This window comes from Littorina saxatilis, linkage group LG5 (genome assembly GCF_037325665.1).
Source record: "Littorina saxatilis isolate snail1 linkage group LG5, US_GU_Lsax_2.0, whole genome shotgun sequence".
In the NCBI taxonomy this organism is placed as follows: domain Eukaryota; kingdom Metazoa; phylum Mollusca; class Gastropoda; order Littorinimorpha; family Littorinidae; genus Littorina; species Littorina saxatilis.
The window spans coordinates 16,380,331-16,405,003 of record NC_090249.1 but is presented as its reverse complement, the minus strand read 5'-3'; the positions used below and the strand labels follow the sequence as shown (position 1 = coordinate 16,405,003).

General features: G+C 39.3%; 2 protein-coding genes across 2 annotated transcripts; one reads left to right on the top strand and one right to left on the bottom strand.

Annotated features, from left to right (window-relative positions):
* Window positions 1–1,964: 1,964 nt before the first annotated feature.
* On the bottom strand, window positions 1,965–8,478 carry LOC138966405 (E3 ubiquitin-protein ligase RNF146-B-like). Its single transcript, XM_070338632.1, has 2 exons — window positions 8,302–8,478; window positions 1,965–7,088 (listed from the first exon to the last, which is right to left on the bottom strand). The coding sequence occupies exons 1-2, from the start codon at window positions 8,402–8,404 to the stop codon at window positions 6,151–6,153; spliced, it is 1,041 nt and encodes a 346-aa protein (XP_070194733.1). The 5' UTR covers window positions 8,405–8,478; the 3' UTR covers window positions 1,965–6,150.
* A 948-nt stretch (window positions 8,479–9,426) lies between these two features.
* On the top strand, window positions 9,427–24,214 carry LOC138966404 (eukaryotic translation initiation factor 3 subunit E-like). Its single transcript, XM_070338631.1, has 12 exons — window positions 9,427–9,583; window positions 13,937–14,054; window positions 14,530–14,647; window positions 15,111–15,153; window positions 16,243–16,347; window positions 16,838–16,963; window positions 18,240–18,364; window positions 19,179–19,299; window positions 20,064–20,275; window positions 21,484–21,586; window positions 22,241–22,378; window positions 23,986–24,214. Exons 1-12 carry the CDS (start codon window positions 9,485–9,487, stop codon window positions 24,007–24,009), a joined length of 1,332 nt encoding a protein of 443 aa, XP_070194732.1. The 5' UTR covers window positions 9,427–9,484; the 3' UTR covers window positions 24,010–24,214.
* Window positions 24,215–24,673: the final 459 nt, after the last annotated feature.

The window sequence follows — 24,673 nt, the reverse complement described above, 5'->3', positions numbered from 1 at the left end:
TCTTGCCAGCTTTAGCTTATATTAGTTGCCTGGTTATTATTACATCGTAATAATAAGCTGACTAACATTTTATTATCTGACGAAAACTGGTTGTTCACTAACTATTGCTTTCTTATTACATATGTTTGTATGAGGTTGTTTAGCTTGCTCTCGACTTGTTAGAAATCTGTATTTCTTGCAGTGTCAGTTTTTGCGACCACAGGAATGTGTTCTGCCTGGTTTATAGAATGGATGCTTTGTAGCGAGTGTGTGTGTTAAAGTTTTTACAGATAATATGAGATTGCATTTTGAACAGAGTGAAAAGGATTTGGATATGTACAAATGTTACTGAGTGAATTGAAAATGTCCTGCCAGATTTGTATTTATACACCATTTATGCGTAGGCTGCTGGCTTTGAAGAGCTACTCTTTTTGTCCAGTCCCCGCAGTGGGGCACTGCGGTTATGAAATCAAAGGCCCCTCCTGTTTTTGGAACCGCAGGAGCTTTCTAGTTTGCTGTTAGGTAGATTTTTGGTTCCTCTTTCCTGTCATGCTCTCTTTTTCTTCATGAATTCTTTTCTTTTTTCTGCCTTCTTGCTCATTCACCTGTATTTTTTCCAAAAATCTCTTGTCGCTTGTCTCGCGATTCATGTATAGTTTAATCTGTTAGTGTTCTGATGTAAGTCCAGCAGTAGATAGGTTAAGCCTATTTTAACATACTGGAAACTGGTAATCTTCCAGTAGGTATTAATTTAGTTTTACTAAAGCCTGCTGGGACACAAGTAATGGGTTAGTGCATTTGTAAACAGGAATCGCTTGACAAGTGGCCCCCTTCATCCCCCCCTTCCTCGTCCTGATATGGCTCTGCGTAGTCGGCTGGACGTTAAGCAACAAATAAACAAACAAACAAATCTTTTTGTCCAGTGTTCTATGTTCTTCAGGTATTTAGAGAAATCATACGTCTTTGCTGAAAATGCAAGGGGCACTCGTATATATATATTCATGTACATTTTATGCCACATACAAAAGTCATCCATTTTTCTTGGCTTTAACACATCATGGAATTAATTCGTGACCTTAGACCTATTCCTGGTACCATGAATTCACGTCATCATTTACCAAGATTAAAATGGTGTGTATTACCCCCCGCGGGTTAGGGGGAAGAATTTATCCGATGCTCCCCAGCATGTCGTAAGAGGCGACTAACGGATTCTGTTTCTCCTTTTACCCTTGTTAAGTGTTTCTTGTATAGAATATAGTCAATGTTTGTAAAGATTTTAGTCAAGCAGTATGTAAGAAATGTTAAGTCCTTTGTACTGGAAACTTGCATTCTCCCAGTAAGGTAATATATTGTACTAGGTTGCAAGCCCCTGGAGCAATTTTTTGATTAGTGCTTTTGTGAACAAGAAACAATTAACAAGTGGCTCTATCCCATCTCCCCCCCCCCCCCCCCCCCCCCCCCCCCCCCTCCTTTCCCCGTCGCGATATAACCTTCGTGGTTGAAAACGACGTTAAACACCAAATAAAGAAAGAAAGATGGTGTGTATTGCGATTGTGGATATTGATGATTAAACAAGTGCCTGCCAGTGAATACAGAATGCTGTTTTGTTTTGACTTGTGAGACAAGGTGTGAGTACAGTGGTCCCGGCCTCATGTTAAGACCCTGCTTTTGCAGATTTCTGTTCATTCTGTAGATCTATGTCCATTTTTAGAGCCTGTCTCTATTAATCTTCACTGGATAAGGCTTTTGACTACACAGTCCGGATAATGTGGGTCGTGTATGACCCATTCTTTTTAAAGAAGGATTCAACATAAAAAAAAATATGGGTTGTACATGACCCAAGCCATCCCAACAGGGTTACACTTTTTACCACCTCTTTCCAGAGTATGTGTCTTGCACAGCAGGAAAAATCTCATGGGTTTAGGGAAGAGCACACACACACACATGTATACACACACACACACACACACAGTGAAACACCAAAGTCACACACATTCATTTATTTCACCCAATGCAGCATCAAGAAATGTTTGACATTAAGAGGCCAAAGGAACATCTCATGACAAATATGGCCAAATGCAAAACAAAACTACTGAACAGAACTCTCAATAAGTAAGCAAAGCACTAAAAGCCCTATACATTGTATATAGAATGACATCTTGGCTTATAATGAGGGGCATATCAAGTTTTGATATTGGGAATCCAAAATCAAGAAAGGTATGTTGGAATGTTTAATTATGACAAAACAAATGTTACGTTCACTGATCTTTGGCCCAAGATCTTTTGGGTCGAAGATCAGTGACCGTAACGTTGTTTTTTAATAATTGAAAGTTCCATCAACATTCTTTCTTGTTTTTTGACTCACATGCGAAGCAAAAGTGAGTCTATGTACTCACCCGAGTCGTCCATCCGTCCGTCCCCCCCGTCCGTCCGGAAAACTTTAACGTTGGATATTTCTTGGACACTATTCAGTCTATCAGTACCAAATTTGGCAAGATGGTGTATGATGACAAGGCCCCAAAAAACATACATAGCATCTTGACCTTGCTTCAAGGTCAAGGTCGCAGGGGCCATAAATGTTGTCTAAAAAACAGACATTTTTCCCATTTTCTCTGAAGTTTTTGAGATTGAATACCTCACCTATATATGATATATAGGGCAAAGTAAGCCCCATCTTTTGATACCAGTTTGGTTTACCTTGCTTCAAGGTCAAGGTTACAGGAGCTCTTCAAAGTTGGATTGTATACATATTTTGAAGTGACCTTGACCCTGAACTATGGAAGATAACTGTTTCAAACTTAAAAATTATGTGGGGCACATGTTATGCTTTCATCATGAGACACATTTGGTCACATATGATCAAGGTCAAGGTCACTTTGACCCTTATGAAATGTGACCAAAATAAGGTAGTGAACCACTAAAAGTGACCATATCTCATGGTAGAAAGAGCCAATAAGCACCATTGTACTTCCTATGTCTTGAATTAACAGCTTTGTGTTGCATGACCTTGGATGACCTTGACCTTGGGTCAAGGTCACATGTATTTTGGTAGGAAAAATGTGTAAAGCAGTTCTTAGTGTATGATGTCATTGCTAGGTTTAGTTATTTGACCTTGACCCTGAGGTCATGTCAAGGTCAAGGTCAAGCATGTGAGTCATATGGGCTTTGCCCTTCTTGTTTATTCTGAATATTGGAACGTTGGCAGTCTATTTGTTTGTGGATTTTTGATATTGGGAACTATCAAACATTTACCATGGCTTTAAAATGCAGATAAATGTAATGGGGCATTGCAAGAACTCATTTTCTTCTGTAACTTGGTTGGAATACCCTAAATCTTTCAGGAAAGTTTGGAATTTCAAGGCAGTCCTTAATTTGACCTCTTTTTGTACAAAAGTGACAGGATAATCCTGGAAATGAGTGGTCTTAGTGCTTCAATGACAGGCTATACACAATCTCTGGGAAAACGGGAACAGAGTGTAAAATGTTCACAGAAAAGTCAAATCGCTGCTGGAACCTATTTCACAGTTATTAGTTTGATCACACAAAAAAGGTGGACACATTTTGAATAGGTTACCTACTATCTAGACTCTGCACAGACAACATAATAAGATCTATTTAATAAAGATGTGGCAACAATGTAAGGATGGAACTGTTTCCAGTAACCACACAGTCAATTTAAAACGAAAACATGTCACAACAAAATGCAAAGGTACACAAATCATACTGAAAACGACAGAAAACATTACTCATAAGTTTGCGCTTCAAATTTATGTCCATTCCATTGACAGCAGTGACACTCTGATACAAACTTTCAAGAACATTATTTTAGATGCTGCTGAATTACATGTATGTTCATTCAGTCACTGTGTCTAAGGCAGATTTAGATTTTTTGGTGCAAATAATGCACAGATCAATTCAAGTGTATTTTAAATTAGGAGAAACATGAAAAAAAACATCCTTTGGTACGGATGTACTATGAAATATATATACTTTTCTTTGTTTCTGTCACTTTTATTTTATTTTTGCAACACTGCCGATTCGTTTGTCTTACCAACTGGGTTTTAAATTGAGTCATACACAAGGCGCTACTGGAATAAACTAGGGCTCATGGGTCAAAGGTGATAGAAAAAGTCATGCCTTCTAACCCCAATATGATGGTATATGTTCTGTTGAACAAAATCAAATAAAAGTATCTGGAGAAAAAACAAAAACAACAAAAACTTGTAAGAGTTATGACTTAAACGACTGCACAACAGCACCAACTCTGCCTTGTTTTACACATACATGTTTTGGAAACAAAACACAGCTGCAGAAGTTTCTGACATCAGCATAACCACAGATCTTCATCACTGCTAGTGTCACTTACTTATTAAGGCCTATCGAGCATCCTGGGCTATAGGCCGTAGAAGAGAGATCACTGCCATTTTAACTGGAGTGAAATTACAATCATTTCTGATATCCAGCACAAAATACAATAAAAAAACTTGCAAACATTAACAAACAAATAAAAAAAATTATATAAATCATCAACATAATGGACATTTCAAACAAAACATCTGTCATCACAAAAACCATGCAGAATCAAATTATCTTTCAACTCTCTTTTTACATCCTGTGGTTCACTAAAAATAACGACAATTAACACAAAACTTATTGTAATCAGGGTTCAGAATTAACATGCCTTGCAACTGCCATGCCTGCTTGCTGGCAATGCAACATTTTACTTCCCGATGACATCCATTCTTTCTTAACACATAACTTTCACTTATTTCTCATTTCCACCGAATGTGTCTTAGAGTACTGACAGAAGTGTAAGTGCATGAATTCTCTTCATGCTGCAGAGAGGAAAAAAAGCCGAACTGCTTCTAAAATTTTGACATTTGACTGAGTATGTTTGAATGAGTATTGTTTACAAAATAAAAGTTGTCAAATTCAGTAGACCAAAACTGGCCACAGTGTGTGTGTGTGAGTGAGAGACTCCGAGAGAGAGAGAGAGAGAGAGAGGGGGGGGGGGGGGGGGGGGGGGAGAAAGAGGAAGAGAAATACTCAAAGAGGTGATGTGTGTGTACATGCTGCCTGTGCAAACATATATATGTGAGCACGTGCTTGCGTTTCTATACATTCTGCCAAAGCAAAGAGGTTTGCTGTACTCTTTAAATAAACATCCTGAAATGTCACAATTCATTTGTCTTCCTGACAGAGGTGTAAAACTCATTGCATAGTAAGAAGAAGGGCAGATTCAGACCAAGAAACAAGAACTTTTTTTAAAATTACACGTAGTTTGAACCCTGAAAACACAAATCACAAGAAGCTTTGTCGTTCTTCTTCATCCATGTAAATAGAACATCTGTAAATAAAATTCCAGGTATAAGTATTAACTTCTTTAATCTTTTGTACAATCATCATTCCATTCACAATCCAAAACTGAAAAATTATAAGACAGTGATATTACATACATTAGCCATTAAAGTCGTTACAGCTTCCATCAAACATAAAACCCATACTAATTGGACAACTTGACAACAGAAGGGAACTCGGAGAGCATACTAATTATCAGATGATAACACTTCTTCTGCGGTTTCTGTTTCGCATAAAGCAACCCATGCACACAAAAATATTCAATGCTTGTGAATTGAAATGATTAGATGGAAACAAATGTACATAACATGCACTCTTTCTTACGTTTTGGGGAGCATGTAATGTATACTTGTGCAATGGTGGTGAGAGTAGGGGCTAGGACAAGTGGTGGGTGGGAGTGAGGGAGTAAACACCTGAGCTGTGCTCATTACGAATTGAGATGAATAACCATCAATGTTTTGTAGTTGATGCCAAGCATCCATTTGCAACAAGTACGAAAGAAAAAGAGAACATTCTTACGAAAACATTCCTGTTCACACTCAAAAGTACCAGCTCTGCAGTCAAAGGCTTGGCCTATAGTATCATAATAATATTAATAATTAATATGAACCTTTGACAATAAAATAGGAGTGGGACAGAAGCTGAGTAAGAGAAAGGAGAAGAATGCATGAAAAGAGTTGTGAAAAAAATCACATGCACACCACACACATACTAACAATCACCTCAGTCTCAACTTTCTCTTTGTGTACACCAGTACATGTTTGTGCGTGTGTGTGTGTGTGTTTGTATGCAGTTTACATGTAAGACTGAGAGTTATACATGAACCGGAGTCGTCTCCTGATCATCCTGCGTAGCTCGCTCTCCAAGCGATTCCATCTGATCGTATATGGCAGACGCAATCTCTTGCATGTGACTGCGACTATCTCTTAGACTGGCCTCCCTTTGCTGGCGTCGACTAGACATCACGTGACTGCTCTCCTCAGCTGAGATCTCGGTATCCTCCCCACTAGAGCCCTCTTCTGACAATGGGTGATTCCCTGCCAGCCTCAAACGCTCGAGGTGAATGGAGAGATCGCGTTCAGTCGTAGCTCCTGTCGGGGGGCTTTCCGACGGTGTCTGAGGGGTAAGGGGGGTGTTGTACGGGGTCGGGGGAGACAGAGACTGATCACCTGTCCTATCTACCTGACTGATAGGGATGGGACCTTGAGTAAGGCGTGGGTTTGGAGTCAGGCCACTTTCCGTCCCATCGGCACTTGGCCTGTCATTGTCACTGCTGCTGTTGGGAGGAATGCCGATTTTCAAACCGGCGATGCCCTTCTTGCCAGGAATGTTAATCAAATCCCGTTTGATCCGACGCTTTTTGGTGCGATCGTTCTGCCGAAACTGAACCATGTTCTCAAAGTCGATAACATACAGAAAGCCTGCAATCAGCAGCTCACAGGCGCGGTCACCTTTCTTGTGGTGGGCCTCTAGGTCAAGGCTGGTGCGAGCGTCATACTGCCACCAGCCATTGACCCCCTCGTAGTACCACTGGTAACCTTCGTCAAAGACGACAGGCGGCGCCACCTCATCCTTCCGCAGGAGGTTGGGTCGCAGAAAGAAGTCTGGTGGGATCTCTTGGCGACAAAGAGCACAGCGCCTGTTTCTGCTGGCTGCCCCCTTTACACAGAGAAAGCAGAAAATGTGGCCGCAGGGAAGCTGGACGGGATGAAGGCTCGGCTGCAGACAGACAGCACAGTCTGGGGAATCCTCTGAAACAGCAAAGGAAAACTTGTTAAGGATTTAGAAGATCTGTTGTTAGTCTAATTACTCTAAAAAAAATAAAGCACCCTCCCAAAATCAAAAATGCAGGTGCCACTATTTGTCACTGTCAGGGGAAGAAGAGTGACAGTCTTGCCTTGTAAGCCTGGCTGTACTATTACTAACGTACTGCCACTGTCAAATGTTCTAATCCCGCAAAAGAAATAAGAAACAAACCTACTGATGTACAGTACTTCAGATGAATATTATGATAGACCAAAGCTAAAGCTTGTAAAAAACACAAAACAAAACTTTAAAGTCTTGTGTGACCTGTGCCCCACAAGTCATGCACATTTACTTCTAGTTCTATTTTTTTTAATTTATCCAATCAAATACATGTAGTTCTAAACATGAGCCGGTTATGCAGGAGTCTTACCGCACCCACTTTCCTATTCCTAAGACCAAGAGAAGTCTGTTCAGAAGAGAAAAGAATGGCACTATGAACTTGAAGAACCATAAGGCCACAAAAAAAAAAGGTCTGTTTACGGTAACCCGACCGACCCTAGTTTTTTCGCGCGACCCTAGACTTTTTTTGGCATTTGGGGAAAAAATAAAAATTAAAAAAAAATCTTGTTTTTTTGGCAAAATAAGGTAAAAATATGGGTTTTTGGAGAAAAAAAAAATTCCCGACCTACCGACCCTATTTTTTTGGCCTATGTTACCGTAAACAGACCTTTTTTTTTTTTGGCCTAATGTAAGCATGCATGCTCACACAAACACACACACAAACATATCAGCCTAATGAGAGGGCAGTTGTGCTTTGCTGCAGGATTTACGCAGACGTCGTTGTCAACCATATTACAGGATCAGGGGGAGAGGTTGCTACTCTCAAGTCTAAATACTATTCACTGTTTTTGTATCTTTGCATCACTGCTGATAGAATGTTTTTGCAGACATGTTCATGTTGCTTGATTTTGTAAATTAATAATGGCACTGGATTGCAACTGCAAGCTCTCACAAAATTTCTCTATCTAAGTTCCTGCATCACGTTCATTTACGTGCAACAGCTAAAAGAAAGGCAGTATTACTTCAAAAGCCATCTGTACGTTTTCTTATTTATAGATGTACAGATGCATCACATCGTCGCAATGGATGTGAATGTGATTGTTGTGAAATGTTTTCGGTGAGCTGCGAATGGTGAAGACACAATGTATGTTAACGAACCTGTCGTCAAATCCTCCTTCCCGTCCACATCGCTGATGTTGTAGGTAACAGAAGATTTACTGCTTAACTTCTTGGATTCTTTGGATTTCCCGTCAGCCTCCATAGTCCACTAAGCTTATGATGTAAATAAAGATCCCTTCCACTGTACTTCGCCTCTAGTTCTCCATCGCCAAGCTTAGCTAGCGGTAGTTTCGTATGCAGTTGGCACACGAAAACAAGAATGCACCGAAATGTGTTACTTTTCGACCGGCGAACACTATTCTGGGTGGTTTCAGAGGTATAACTGGGACCATTTTTAATTTGATTCATCTTCTTAAAAAACTTCAACGTTAGTGTGTGCTCATTTCACGACAAAGTTAATTTTGAGAAGTGTAAGGACTAAATGTAGGCTATTTTTTTTTTATATATGTTTTGTTTTAGCTTTTCCAAGAAAACCAGGCTGTGACTGTGACTTTCTGTCATTTTCTTTTTTTAATATAAAACAGTCTCGATAGCTTTTTGAGGCTTTTTTCTTTGGCAAGATGCTAAAGCGTCTGTGGCATACTATGCATTACATGTTTGAAGAAGAAGTCTACTGGTAAAATTGACCACCACCACTGACCGACCCCCCCCCCCCCTTTCCCCATCTGCCACACATGTTTTCCTCACTGTGGGTATACGGTAACATTTTAAAGTTGACTGATCAGAGCAAGTTATTCTAATGCATATTTTCCAAGGGAGAATCAGAATATTACAAGAAAGCTCAAAAGCAATAGTTTATTTTGCGGCCATCGCTTGGCATCATCGAGTCATTCATGTCCCACTAAGTTGCTCACGAAAAAATAAAATAAAAGTAGATGTTCCAACTGGACTGGACATAGATCGACATAGACAAATAGTCTACTCTGTGTAATGTCATACCAAACCCAGAGCATGTATGTGCTAGTAGTGAAAATATTGTTTTAGTTGTTTTGTGTAAATAGATCTCTTTGTTTTGGGATGTTTTATGGCATATGCGCATTAGCATGTACACAATTACATGCAAACACGTAAATATTTGCAAACACACACACGCAAACAATCAGTTGTAACGAAGGCATTTCAATTGTTTTGGTGTTTGAATGGTAGCTGCCTCATCCTTTGAATTTGCGAAACTGCGGACTCATTAGCTGCCTCTGACATCACTTCCGTCAGCACCGGCAACATGGAGGACATGGCGAAATACGACTTGACGCCGACATTATGTCAGTATTTAGATCGGCACCTGGTTTTTCCCTTGTTGGAATTTCTGTCAGTCAAAGAGGTGAGTAAAGATTCTGACAAGCAACTCTGTATGGGGATCTCTCTTTCGATGTACTAGTCTACTACATGCCGCAGGCCACCATGTGGACCCTGCGAACATGGCATACTGATAAGCTTGGTGTAACAAAACTAACATACGGCTAACTTTTCGGATTCTTTTTGAGGAAAATATGAATGCATCTTTTCATGATCACCTGGAATGTTTAAAATTAGTTAAAAAAAACCCTAGAAGAATTTATTTTAGTGTTTCCTTTGTTTGAACAGCTACTGCTGGAAGTGGAATCAGAATCAGATTCCAGAATGTCTTTTGCCGTGATGGGGCGAGTAAGGAGGGGTCTCACATTGCAATAGACGTTTTCCGGGGTAATCTTGAACTTTAGTGTGTTAAATTCATAGCTCAGAATCCAGTGGCATTCTTTATTTATTTTTTTAATACAGGTCCCTGTAATCAAGACAAAGAACATTTGTCGTGAAATTCATTGACGGATTGAGCTTCCACTCCTCCTACAGTTCATCGAAGTTCATTCCGGGACTTCATAGGGATCTAAAATGACTTGTTCTGCTTTAATTACAAGTGCAGGTTCTTCAAATTTGGAGGCTTAAATGCCTCTGAATTCTGAGCTATGAATTTAACACACTATTAAGTTCAAGATATCCTTTTCCGGATATGAGGCTGTGCCAAAAGGTGCTCTGTCAGAGGGGGACATTTTATAAGAAAATAAAAGTAACAGTATCATTTCAACACTTACACAATGTGAAAGAATAGTCATTTGGACATACAATTCCAGTCTTAAAAAGATAACTCAGTAAAGCGACTTTGAGAAAATGATGTGTAATCGTAATTTTTGGGAATCTGTCGGATGTAACAATGGACATGAAAGACAAGTAAAATTAGTTGTAAACCTATATCATTTGAGCAAATTTTTACTTGTATCATTTATATAACCATGTAGCAGGTGTTTAAACTAAAATGTACTGATTGCTGATAGAAATATAGTGCAATGATGATGTCATGTGTTGCATCCGACAGATAGCAATTACTAGCAGTTTGAATTCAAGAACAGCAAAGCACAGTTTTGATCAAAAACCAAGTTTATTCATTTGGTGAAGTCCTTTCATTGCTGTCAGAAACAATAACATTGATCATGCCTGGAGAAAAGATTGCCAGCCATACCATTCATCTGTCGGAGGTAACATATTTTTAGAATGGACACAAATGATGATGTCATGTGTTGCATCCGACAGTAAATGTAAATTTAGCAGTTTTGCCAGAGTAATGGTGGGAATCGCAAACTTAGCCCGTTTGTGGAAAGAAAGGGACATTTTGATCCGTTTTTAGCTCATATCGTGCTGACTGATGAAGGCCAGAGCCAAACGTTCCCACATGACACGAGCGAAGCCGTGTCAAAGTTTCGGTTGACAGTTTGATATCTGTGTCAGGAGTTTCGATCGACGCCTGACTTAACACTTTTGAGGCCAGTCTTTGTTATTTTTGAGTTTGTTTCCTGCATATGATAGCCGTGTAAACTGTTTAACACGGTTCCAAAGGTTATTTTAGGTTTCGAACTTTCACTCAGTATTTTTTGTTTTTCGGGTTGAACTTTCTGTTGACCGCAACTTACAAGAAAAAGCTGACATGGAACTGATACTTACCGCTGCGTGTTATCGACGCCATCTTGGAGGGAAAAGTGCGCGAAAGGCATTGTGGGAAGGAATGTCTTTTTACTGCGATGCGACAAACATCCGGTAGAAGTAAAATCGCGGCCAGAATTATTAAATGTTCGATCGAAACACTCTGACATGACGAAGTTACTCCGTAAAAAACATGCCTGATATAAAATATATACAACAATCAGTGCTGTTTTCACCGTTGCTAAACGTCAAACTAAGATTGCAGCACTTGTTTCTGTGTTCTTCTAGAGAGATTTCTGGAGCAAATCACTGCCGTCAACCTTTTCTGCTGGTGTGACATCTGACATGATAGGTTACGATCGTAACAGCTTTTAAAAAAACCGTTTTTCACACATTTCGGGAAGAATTTTGTTCTGCTTTTTACATTGATTAAAAAGCTGAATCTCTCCTCTTTCACCCATCTACAAAAAAATGACTCTCAACTTGAAAGATAAAAAACAAAAAATCGTTGTTTGTGGGTCCCCTAAAATGTCCCCACTTCCGGATCAACATTCGGACCTGGATCTTGTAATTATTTTGTATTTTAACCCTTTCAAAGGCCAACATGCACCTTAATGTTGTGCATGTTGTATCTTTGATATACTTTTAAGCTAAGTGAGGCTAAATCAGGAAAAATGTATGATTACAAAACAAAATATCAATGTGCAAATTTGACAGGGGTCTCCCAGAGCACCTTTTGGCACAGCCTCAAATAAGTGTCAGGATTTTTGACGGTTTGGAGGAGTAGGACTCAGCCTCTGTACCGCAGTCAGATTTGTCACAACATCCGGAGCGTGTTCCACACTTTCGATAGGGTTTATTCTGCGATAGGGACGAGCGATTGACTGTGATGTGTATGCTAGTATAAGGCCTAAAAAAAAAATAGGTGTGGTTACGGTAACCCGACCTACCCTATTTTTAGGGGCCGATCCTATAACTTTTTATTACATTTGTCAAAAAAAAAAAAAAAAAAAAAAAACGAGTGCAAAAAACGCAATGAAAGCGAAAGCGCCCGAGTCGCACACTTATTTCCCTGTCAAGTAGGTTTAATTTGTACACATTAGAAAAAAAAGTAAAAAAAAAAAAAAAAGTGATTGCCTACCTACCTACCCTATTTTTTTTGGCTATGTTACCGTAACCACACCTATTTTTTTTTTTGGCCTAAGCCGTGTGCTAGATATGATACCATTTTCTTTCGAAAATATAATCATACGTGCCACGGATGGCTTTCGGATCAGTGGAAGTGTTTGCTAAGTATGTGTGTTTTCATAAACTCACGAAACCAGAAGACAAACCCACATGACCTCGATCAAAACACGAGGTGCGTGCCAGCGATACTTTCCACAAAAAGTACTGAACTTTGATGAACGCTGTTTTTGAAAGAAAAGGGTATTATATTGCGGGCGCTGCATGGCAAACACATTGGAGTTGGTTGATCGTCCCGATTGCGGGATACAGCCCGTCGGAGGCATGGAGTGTGCTCCGGAAGTGTGGAACTTGTTCTAGATGTTGTGAAAAATCTGACTGCAGTACAGGGACTCCTACTCCTCCAGATCGCTCATAATCCTGACAGAGTTATTTTCAAAAATCGTCTATGAAAGAATCTATGAATGTGTAGACTGCACTTGTGAACACAAGTGTCACACTCACAGTTAACAAACCTTCTGCTTTTACTGTTTTTGAAGCGCAGTGAACTTTGTTTTGATAGAATTTGACTACATGTATTTTTGATTCTAAAATGTCCCATTTTTTGGAGAGTGAATATGTGACTTCTGATTTCATTGTGTAGCAGTTTTGTTCCCAGTCAGAGAAGACGATAGGTAGTGTGATCTGGATTCCAAATAAATTTGGTCAATATGTCCTGGCCGCAAACAAAAGTGACAAAAGACGTTAGGCCAAAAAAAAAAAAGGTCTGTTTACGGTAACATAGGCCCAAAAAATAGGGTCGGTAGGTCGTGATTTTTTTTCTTTTTTTTTCTCTCCAAAAAACCATATTTTTACGTTATTTTGCAAAAAAAACAAAAGATTTTTTTTCTTCTTCCCAAATGCCAAAAAAAAGTCTAGGGTCGCGCGAAAAAAATAGGGTCGGTCGGGTTACCGTAAACAGACTATTTTTTTTTTTGGCCTTATGTGTGTCATTGTCAAAACTATTGAGACATTCAACTGGCCTTGGGTCAGAACAATGTGTCAGATAAAAAAAAAGTGTGCATAAATGAACCAAGACGGAGGCCTGGGACAATACTGGCGTAGGCTGAGTGTTTGAAGATGTGCACTTCTTTTTTCTATTTGTTTAAAAAAAAAAAAAAATAGGGTCGGTAGGTCGGGATTTTTTTTTTTTCTTCCAAAAAACCATATTTTTACGTTATTTTGCAAAAAAAACAAGTTTTTTTTTTTTTTCCCCAAATGCCAAAAAAAAGTCTAGGGTCGCGCGAAAAAAAATAGGGTCGGTCGGGTTACCGTAAACAGACTATTTTTTTTTTTTTGCCTTATGTGTGTCATTGTCAAAACTATTGAGACATTCAACTGGCCTTGGGTCAGAACAATGTGTCAGATAAAAAAAAAGTGTGCATAAATGAACCAAGACGGAGGCCTGGGACAATACTGGCGTAGGCTGAGTGTTTGAAGATGTGCACTTCTTTTTTCTATTTGTTTAAAAAATGTTTTTTCAACTTTTGTGTTGTAGCTGTACGATGAAAAAGACATGCTCAAAGGCAAACTGTTGTTGCTAAGCAACACAAACATGGTGGACTTTGCAATGGATGTACACAAAAACCTGTACCCTGATCAACGTGACCCTGCAAGTAAGGAGTGAAGAGCAAAATAAGTTATTTGTAACAGGACTCTGTGATACTGATAGTAGTGAACGACGAAGAAGAAAGAAGAAGAAGATACTGATAGTGATAGTATTTGATTTTGAGAGTGTGGAAAACTTGGATGATCCATCAGACTCACTTTTCTTTTGAGATTTGATACATTTATCATGACAACTTTGCTACAAGTGCAGTGAGCTATTTATTAATATGTTGGAATTAATTCTGACTAAGTTCAGTCCCGCTTGAGACAGTTATACTTATAGTTATACCTTTAAGTTTAAATCAAGTTTAAAACTTACCAATGACTCGAATGATTCACTGATGGGCAAATGTTATACTGGCAAGTTCTCTTATCAAGGAACCTCCTGTTACAGGTATTAGTACTATTACATCTTAAAATGGGGTTTATTTATCATTTATTGTGGTTTTACTTACAATGTTACATCTGTTGGTTAATTTGCAGATTTGCGGGAGAAACGTCAAGAGGTCGTGGGAAAGCTGAAGAGTCTACAGGCAGAAACTGACATCATCACCAAGATCTTTGAGGAACCTGAAGTACAGCGTCAGATTCAGAGCTCCAGGTACGTGTGCAGCAAAGCAAATGCTGGGTTACATAACTTACAATACAAACTAACAATTGTTACGTCTCTTAAGTCTAATTTGAAGAGTTGAACCCCACTGTTAAAACCCCAGTTTTTCAGAATTTTTGTTAATAAAATCTGTAAATGTTCCTCCATATTCAGGCTCTTTTAAGATCTATTTTTTCCAGCTGTTTTGTAAGTCTTAAAGTTAAAGGGGGGGGGGGGGGTTCCACTATGCTACTGATAAATGTAAACAAAAGAAATCATGTCTGGTATGCATACATTTCTTCGTACCTGTTACCATAATGAAGAAACAAAATGGGCATCTAGTCTTGATCTACCCAGTTAAAAAATATTTATATTTCATTGACATTGTTCTTGTAGGTTCCATCTTTGATTGTACAGTACAGAAAGAGCTTGGTTTGATCATACGCTAATATTTAAAAGTATTTGTGAATTGCAGGGATGGCAGACAGCTGTTCGACTTCTTGCACAGAGAATATGGTGTAAGTATTTGTAATTTAATATGCGCATAATCACAAATGATTTTGAAAAGTAGAAGTATTAGTATTACAGTCAAACTCGCTTAAGACGAATCACTTGGGATCGGGAAATAAGTTCGTCTTAACCGAAGTTCGCATCAAGAGAATTGATTGATTTTTTTACTGTCACAATTTTAGAAGTAAAATTTAAAAAGTCGTGTAAAAGCACGTACAGGTACATTCTGATCCATCTCCGATTTCATGGTGTCCACCAGTTCCGGTGCATGTACTACCCTGGCCAAGTTTCCTCTCAAGACATCAAAGAGACCGCACCATAGGTTAAACTCCCCATAGGTTAAACTCGGTCACTGACCCGGGTGCAGGAAGTGTTTCCTCTCTCATATGAAAGGGGAACCACCTCTCATAGCTAAAACTGGGTCAATGACCCCTGGGAAGAAGGTCAGTGTCTATAAAGAAGGCCACCCAGCCATCACAATGGACCTGCCTTTGATCTCGCCTCACAGGCAGATCCTTGTAGCCTTGTGACTTTTAGAGACAAAGCGGCTCTGGGGCGATGAAAACGTGTTTGTTAAAAGAGGGGTTCGTTATGCAAATGATATGATATGTCATCTCGGGACGAGTTTAAAGATTTCGTCATAAGCGTGAGTAAATTACAGACATTATGCATGCTTGGGAATCCAAAAAGTGCTCGTTATAAGCATAAATTCGTTACAAAGAATTCGTTTCAAGCATTTTTTTTAAGCATGAAGAAAGAGGTATTCAGTTGGGAACTTAAAACTAATACGTTATAAGTCAAAATTCGTAACTAGCGTGTTCGTTTTAGGTGGGTTCGACTGTACTCATAAATCTGATGATGGTGAACTGGTGATAATGTATTCAGCAGCTTTCAGGCTGTTTGAAGTTTGGACTTGCTGAGGAATGCATTGTTGGCTTATTGTGCTTTGTGATATCAAATGAACACCATTAAAAAGTAAGTAAACAGACTAACTTATTAGTTTAGACCTGAATGAGTTAAAATTTTGGACCCTGTAACAAAGTGTTTCAGAACTTGGATGTTTGGATGTTTAATAAACTTTTTGTTGTTGTTTGCAGTTCAAGCAAGAAATGTTAGACACTCTGTACAAATATGCCAAGTTCCAGTATGAGTGCGGCAACTACTCTGGTACTGCTGAGTATCTCTACTTTGTTCGTGTTCTGGTAAGTGAGAGGCAGTTTAGATAGTGAGAGTGTGCTGTTTTATTTAAATCTTGGACATGTCAGCCGTGCATGTTCAAGATAAATGAAGTGAACAGAGGTTAGCTGTTCGTACATTACTCTTTGATATAAGGCAATTATATCTGGAATGTGTCTTCTTCTGCCTGTTGTTGTTAGAATTGTTTGACTTTGATGTTAACTGTTTACTGAGCAGTATGATAGCCTTGATCTTACCTTGTGAATCTTAAAACAAAAGTACTCTATTTCAGCTAGGGTTGAACACATCATGTCTTATCATACCTTCATCCTGTCATTTAACATTGGCTGATTTTTAAGTCTTGATTCTTTATTCCAAGAATTGTTTTTTTTTAACATTTTACTTGGATTGACTGTGTTCTCCCCTGCCTGTGGTTCTGAAATTATAAATTGGTACTGACTTGAATCCCAAACATAGTCAACACTGAAAACAGTTTGAGTACATGTGGTGTTTCAGCTGCCCCCCTCTGACCCAAACTACATGAATGCGTGTTGGGGAAAACTGGCCAGTGAGATCCTCATGCAGAGCTGGGACGTGGCGCTGGAAGACCTCAACAAAGTCCGTGAAATCATTGATGCCAATGTGAGTATGGAAATCATGAAGAGATCAGTGGAACCCCCCTTTTAAGACCTCCAAAATCTGAGAAAATCAGGTCTTAAAAAGGAGGGAGTCTTAAAATGGGGGTACATTTACAGAGGTAATGAACAGAAAGTCTGGGAAAAAAAACAGGTTCCGTTGTACACCATTGTGTGTGTGTGTCTAATGAATATGGAAATAAGTCAAGCTCTGGTAAATATTCGTAGATTGCTGCTACTGGCCTTTGATATTTGCAGGCGCCTCCTGTGCAATTAATCTTCAATTATTCTAACAAACTTGTTATTGTTTTAATTTTAGAGGTGCACTAGGTTCTACTTTTCATTATTGGAAGCCTCAGTTGGTAGTTTTGTTAGCGTTGTGGAAACAGTGCATCTGGTAAAGACACAGCACCTAAAACAATGAAGAGTCCTGAGATATCAACACACGCAATTAAAACAGTCATGGTTGGTTGTGCTCCCTGAAACTGTCAATCAGTTTGAGGACCCTACTAACTAAGCTTCCTTGAACAATTATGATGTGTATGTCGTGTGTTGTATGATGTGTATGTCGTGCATTGTAAGCCGTTCGGCTTACTTTACGCCGAAATAACATCTCCAGTATGCGGAACTCGATTTGGTGTACGCCGAAATGCAAAAACCTGTTATTCCCAAATGGTAAACCCAAACAGTCCCAGCTTTCGTTTTGTGCGCCGTTCGGTTCAATTCTCAATCGGTTTGACAGTTTGCTTGAGCACGCACTTCCTCTGGCATCATCGCGCGAGCATGCTTTGTGTCGGTGTTTTGTGGCTCTAGACTTGAAATAATGTCTCAAAGCGACATTGTTGAACGTGGTCAGCCATTCAGTGACAAAGAATCCAGGTATTCCTGGAAGTGGGAATGGCACTTTTAGGCCAAATAACACAAGATTGTCAGTTTTCTTGTTTTCTGTCTGTGTTTTGCTTGTTGGTGAAGGCATAATTTAGTTGCTCAATCTTCTTTGGGGGGGGGGGGGGGGGGGTTGTGGGTCATTTTAGATTAAAAAAAAATCTCAAAAAAATCTACAATTTTTTTATTTTCAGAGTTTTTTCTATTTCACCACTATTTATATTTCTAATTTTTTTCCCCACCAGGGGATTTGCCCCCTGGACCCCACTGGGGACCTCCTGCGGCCCCCAGACCCCCGCCTTTGTAAGCTGAACTCACTTTTTCCAATGCTAGGCCCTGTGTACAACAAAGAAAGATGCCTTTGCAATGACATTTTGTTTGTGATTGCTTTGTTCCAGCAATTCCCCAATGCTATAGTAGGTCTGCAGCAGAGGACGTGGCTGATCCACTGGAGTCTGTTTGTGTTCTTCAACCACGCCAAGGGACGTGACCTCATCATCGACATGTTTCTCTACCAGAATCTGTGAGTAGCAGCCCCTCTTGGTCGAAGAAGAATGTGTGTGTAAGACGTCGCCCTCCTAATCGGGGGGTCGTGAGTTCGAATCCCGGTCGCTGCCGCCTGGTGGGTTAAGAGTGGAGATTTTTCCGATCTCCCAGGTCAACTTATGTGCAGACCTGCTAGTGACTTAACTCCCTTCGTGTGTACACGCAAGCACAAGATCAAGTGCGCACGGAAAAGATCCTGTAATCCATGTCAGAGTTCGGTGGGTTACAGAAACACGAAAATACCCAGCATACCTCCCCCGAAATCGGCGTAATATGCTGCCTGAATGTCAGGGTAAAAACGGTCATACACGTAAAAATCCACTCGTGCTAAAAACATGAGTGAACGTGGGAGTCTAAGCTCATGAACGAAGAAGAAGAAGATGAAGAAGAATTAAATGTAAACCACAATAGTTGTTCTGAGGGTGACTTTTTTAAGGGTTGGTTGTAGGTACTACTAGGTGGTGATTTTTAGTGAGATCAGTAATTTAGACAGTTATTAGCTGTAACATTCAGTCGCACATTGAACTGATGATATATATATATTCATTGAATCTTTCTGAAGGTGTGAATACCCCTTGCTTTTCTTGCCAAGACTTGACACCTCAGTCTAACTATTTTGAGTATTTTGGTATTTTTTCTTCTTCTTCAAGAGTTCATCGTGTACATGACTTTGTATTTGTTCGCTGATTCGTTGATTTTTTGTATGGCGCTTGTGGTAGGATTTGCGTCATATAAATATCATTATTATTATTATTATATGGAAAATTGATGAATTGTGTTTTACCTTGCAGGTACCTGAATGCCATTCAGACGATGTGTCCCCACATCCTGCGCTACCTGACCACAGCGGTCATCACCAACAAGGGACGCAGGCAAAAAGTGCTCAAGGATCTGGTCAAGATCATTCAACAGGTCAGGCTTTTGTTTTGAGTTGTCCAGTTTCAGTTCATTGCTATGTGGGTTTTTCTCCTGAGCTGTGTACCATTGGAAACCATGTAACAAATGTGATATTTTTTGTTGAATTGATTTTATTTATAAATACAGATTCGAAATACATCCTTGGCCTGCAGAGAAAGAATTAGAAATACTTGCACATTTTGATTTTCTACGCTTAAATACCTAATAAGTATTTCAAAATGCATCACCTTCGTAACATGGAAACCAGAAGGTGTGACATGGATTTCACCACTAACATTTAAAAAAAAAAAAGACAAAAATGTAACTTTGTTTGTGGAAAGTCTGAAGCCGTTACAAGACAACTAGATGCATGGAATCAATACCATAACACAAATAAGTTGTACAGTAGTACCCATTCAGACATTTCAGAGTTCATCAATCTGAACATCAATGCTGTCTGTGTGTTTAAATCCGCAAGCATTATCTTATTTTCTTTATACTCTGGCACAGGAATCCTATACCTACAAAGATCCGATCACAGAGTTCATCATGTGCCTGTACGTCAAGCATTATCTTATTTTCTTTTCACTCTTGACACAGGAATCCTATACCTACAAGGATCCCATCACAGAATTCGTCATGTGCCTGTACGTCAAGCATTATCTTATTTTCTTTATACTCTGGCACAGGAATCCTATACCTACAAAGATCCGATCACAGAGTTCATCATGTGCCTGTACGTCAAGCATTATCTTATTTTCTTTTCACTCTTGACACAGGAATCCTATACCTACAAGGATCCCATCACAGAATTCGTCATGTGCCTGTACGTCAAGTTTGACTTTGATAGAGCCCAGCAGAAGCTGCGAGAGTGTGAGGTGGTGCTGCAGAACGATTTCTTCCTCGTCGCCTGCCTCGAGGATTTCATCGAGAACGCTCGTCTTCTCATCTTTGAGACCTTCTGTCGCATCCACGAGTGCATCAGTATAACGTGAGATTACTTTTCAGTTTGTGTGCTTGTTTGTTTGTGTGTTTGTTTGTTTGTGTGTTTGCTGTCAGACCAAGTCACATGATGAAATCTTTGGCTTTGTTATTTTATTTTCACTTTAGGGCGTTGGTGTGGGGGATAATAAACATTTGTTTACGAGGTGAGGCAAACCCCATCTCTGATGAATGAATTGGGTTTTAACCCCTTCACTGCCACAGTATAACAGCATTTTGGTATTGCTGTGCGCCAGGGCAAATTTCGCTTTCTTCGGTAGGTTCACTAATCTGTTCACTGCTCAATCATTTATTGAGATATCTCTTAGATCTTTGGCGTGTGGTTTGCTTCCACCCTTGGCTATTATCTGATAACATGATCATTGGACTTTGTTTGTGATTGTTAAAATAAAAATCAATATAATGACCATTTTTGTCAAAAATTACAGTTTCCAAACTTTCACACACACACTGCAGCATGTAAAACCGCAGAAAACACAGCTAAAACTGGTGTCAAACATCAGGTACTCACATTACAGCCCATAACAGTATTCTTCTGTGTGGTAATCCATAAATCACTTCTTGTAGAGCTTCCAGAACACTGTATCATTTGAAAACAGGTCTACGAGTTGATGTCTGACTTTGATAGAGCCCAGCAGAAGCTGCGAGAGTGTGAGGTGGTGCTGCAGAACGATTTCTTCCTCGTCGCCTGCCATTTTGAATCTTATAGATCGGAAAAAACTTCTAAAAATGTTTTTACCACGCGGTACTAACTTATCTGAACGGTCAATGGGAAAGAACTGTGTTTAAACCCCTACAAGAAGTTGGGACAGTGGTTACCTCTCATTTAGTTTTCATAAATGTCCTGAAAAGTGCTGATGTAAATGCCACGTACTAGGTACGTGGATGGGCGTATGACAAACCAAACATGACCACGTATCTAGTACGTGCTGGGCAGTGAAGGGGTTAAGCAACTTGTTTAAGGATGCATTGTCATGACTAACTTGAGAAGGCTGGCAATGGAAAATATAACCTGTAACTTTAGCAGAAGAACAATGGTGTGAGAGCGAAAAATGAAAAGAAAACAAAAATACTGTACGTCATAATGGTCCAAAGTTTTGAGAATTGTTACTTCGTTGGTTTTACAGCATTTTTTGGTCTATAACTTGAGTCTTATTTTCTGCACATTAAAACTAATTTTTTTTCCATGTACTTCAGAATGCTGGCAGAGAAGCTGAACATGACACCTGACGATGCTGAGAGATGGATTGTCAACCTGATCCGTAACGCTCGTCTGGATGCAAAGATCGACTCCAAGCTGGTAATTTGTCCATTGTTGCGTTTTTTCCCCCCAGAATTACAGTCTGTTTCATGCTTGTACTAATAGTTTATCCTCAGGCATTTGCATATATGTTTGTTTTGTTCTTGTTACATTGTTTGTTCTTGTTACATTGTTTGTTCTTGTTACACTCAAGCCCCTGAACTATGATACTTTTTTGTTAGTAGAATGAAGACACAGGGTGTTAAGTCTAAGGTTCTTTTCAGTTACATTAACTAGTGCCTGCAACTCCCCTCACTGATTTGTGTCAATACTTTACTTTGTATTATTACTATATTTTATTTAAGTTCAACAGCGCCTGGGAATGCACAACTACAAAAACTGATGACAGCAATTGTTAATGAATTTATAGAATGCACAGATTGCATCAATTTAGGAGCAAAGGAGGAGAAAATGAGAGCAATTAAAGAGCCACCAACGCTTCATTTAAAAAAAACACCCTGTGTAACACAAATATTTGTTCAATGTGTTAGTATGTGATGGGTTAGTTTGCTTGTATTTTCTAATGTCATGATTTGTATATCGTGTGTGAGTGAGAGGTGGAATTGCAAAGCACTTGGAGCTTTGAATCGGGACTTGCGCTATAGAAAAGTGATTTATTATTATTATTATTATTATTATTATTATTATGTGCAGGGTCATGTAGTGATGGGCACCCAGGCGGTGTCGCCATACCAGCAGGTGATAGAGAAGACGAAGAACCTGGCCTTCAGGTCTCAGGTGTTGGCACTCACTGTGGAAAAGAAAACTGGCGGCGGTGTTACCAGGCAGGATGTAAGTGATTGAAGAATGAATAAAAAAACCAATAATGGCAGGTTATTGGAACGTTAAATTTATGACAAAACAAAATGTTTTTATAGATTTAGTGAATGTAACGTTTTGTTTTGTCATAAATTAAACGTTAAAATAACCTGCCATTCTAGTTTTTGAGTCACTTGAGAAAAAGTGACTCTATGTAATCGGTCAGTGTTAGTCTGTCCGGCCGTCCGGCCGGCCGGCCGTCCGTAGACACCACCTTAACGTTGGACTTTTCTCGGAAACTATCAAAGCGATCGGGCTCATATTTTGTTTAGTCGTGACCTCCAATGACCTCTACACTTTAACGATGGTTTCGTTGACCTTTGACCTTTTTCAAGGTCACAGGTCAGCGTCAAAGGAAAAATTAGACATTTTATATCTTTGACAAAGTTCATCGGATGTGATTGAAACTTTGTAGGATTATTCTTTACATCAAAGTATTTACATCTGTAGCCTTTTACGAACGTTATCAGAAAAACAAGGGAGATAACTAGCCTTTTCTGTTCGGCAACACACAACTTAACGTTGGGCTTTTCTCGGAAACTATAAAAGTGACCGGGCTCAAATTTTATGTGAACGTGACTCATTGTGTTGTGAATAGCAATTTCTTCCTGTCCATCTGATGCCTCATATAATATTCAGAACTGCGAAAGTGACTCGATCGAGCGTTTGCTCTTCTTGTTTGGTAATGAATATAGTATGGGTATGTTAGCTATCTATTGAAGAATGGTTCGTGTTGGCAGTAGCACAAATAACAATGACCAAAAAAGTCAGGAAAAGAAAGAGAAAAAAACACCCAACAAAACAGAACAAAAATGTGAAATGTGTTGTTGCAGGTCTGATTGATTACATGTCTGGAAGATGAAAGTGGTTTGCTGATCAATTGATTGATCAGATTCTTGAGAACTTGAGATACTAAACTGCCATAGAGGTTCAAATCAAGACTAATCGTACATTCTTCTTTTAGCTGTCTTTTCAGAAGATGGGTAGAAAAAAAGAGTTATATGTTCTTTTTCAAGATGCCTTGTGGATGAAGGAAGATGTTTTGTGATGCATAATGTTTTGCAAAAGAAAGCAACTTTCTGCACTTGCACGCATCAACATTTTTGAATACCGAGATTGTACATCGCAATGTCCAATGAGTCTTTGTTTTACTCAAAGGCACATGGTTGTGTAATCGAATGGGAACAAAATGTAAGCAGCCCAATCTACAGTGAATATTTGCATGGTCCATTGCTACTTCGCATGCTGATATTCTAGTAGACATTGTCAAAAGTAGATATAGTTATACAATAATTGACGATCTTCGTAAATAACTTTGTCGGGTTTGTATAGGATGTGAAAGAGTTAGTGCCCTTGCTTTTTCTGTGATAAATAGATCCACACAAGGTCTTGTTTACGTTTTTCCGACACACACCTCGCTAGTGATTGGCCCCTCCAATGTTTTTCAGAGTGAAGGCAAGGGTATTCACTGTTTCACAACCAATACAAACATGACCGAGTTACTTTCAGAATTTGTCTATTGGAGTAATGTGTTCAGTAGAAAGTGTTTTAACAAAAAAATACCTGTGTTTATTTTTCAGAATCAATGGGGAGGCCAGGAGTAGATCTTCAAGTGTCCAAGCTTCCTTTGTTCTTAGTGATGCTGCATTCTTTGGTGGACTTCTGTCCTGCATGTTCCGGTTGCCATAAAGCGGAAGAGACTTTTAGTTGTTATGTGACGGAATTCAGTGCATCTTCTTTACCTTTCTGTGTATGGACTGATCATGTGAGAATCATAAATCAAATTAAACTGTTTCAGTCTGTGAATAACTGTTTTTGTGCATCTTTGTGTGTGGTCAAATGTGTGCTTGACTCTGGGTGTGTATGTTTGTATGCATACAAATATAAGTTAGATTGTGTGTGTTTGTGTGTACATGCACATAAAGGAAATGCAGAGTTGTGTGGCTGACTGGTAGTTGGCCTAGCATCTTTCACTCTTTCTGGAAAGCAGCAATACTGTAGCCAGACGTTGGTCAAAGCCTGGCAACTTGGGTAGGGTGGACAGCAAAAGAGAATAATGGGAAAGTTTTCTGCAGCGACTTCTTTACAATACATTCTCAAACATGTCATGCCAGCATCTGGCAGAAATGTAATCGGATGAAATCTCCAAAATTCAAGATTTCATTTCGTCATTAATCATTGCCTCGTCAGCATCTTGTAAGAGTTTTTGTGTGGACAATTTGGAGATAAGATCAATATCTGTATCATAAGTGTCTGGCTGTCTATTTA

Coding starts and splice junctions, on each gene's coding strand:
- LOC138966405 (XM_070338632.1), bottom strand. CDS start 8,404: ATGGAGGCTGACGGGAAATCCAAAGAATCCAAGAAGTTAAGCAGTAAA. Junction 7,089..8,301: donor GAAGGAGGATTTGACGACAG/GTTCGTTAACAT, acceptor TTGCTGTTTCAG/AGGATTCCCCAGACTGTGCT.
- LOC138966404 (XM_070338631.1), top strand. CDS start 9,485: ATGGAGGACATGGCGAAATACGACTTGACGCCGACATTATGTCAGTAT. Junction 14,648..15,110: donor CGTCAGATTCAGAGCTCCAG/GTACGTGTGCAG, acceptor TGTGAATTGCAG/GGATGGCAGACAGCTGTTCG. Junction 16,964..18,239: donor GTGAAATCATTGATGCCAAT/GTGAGTATGGAA, acceptor GCTTTGTTCCAG/CAATTCCCCAATGCTATAGT.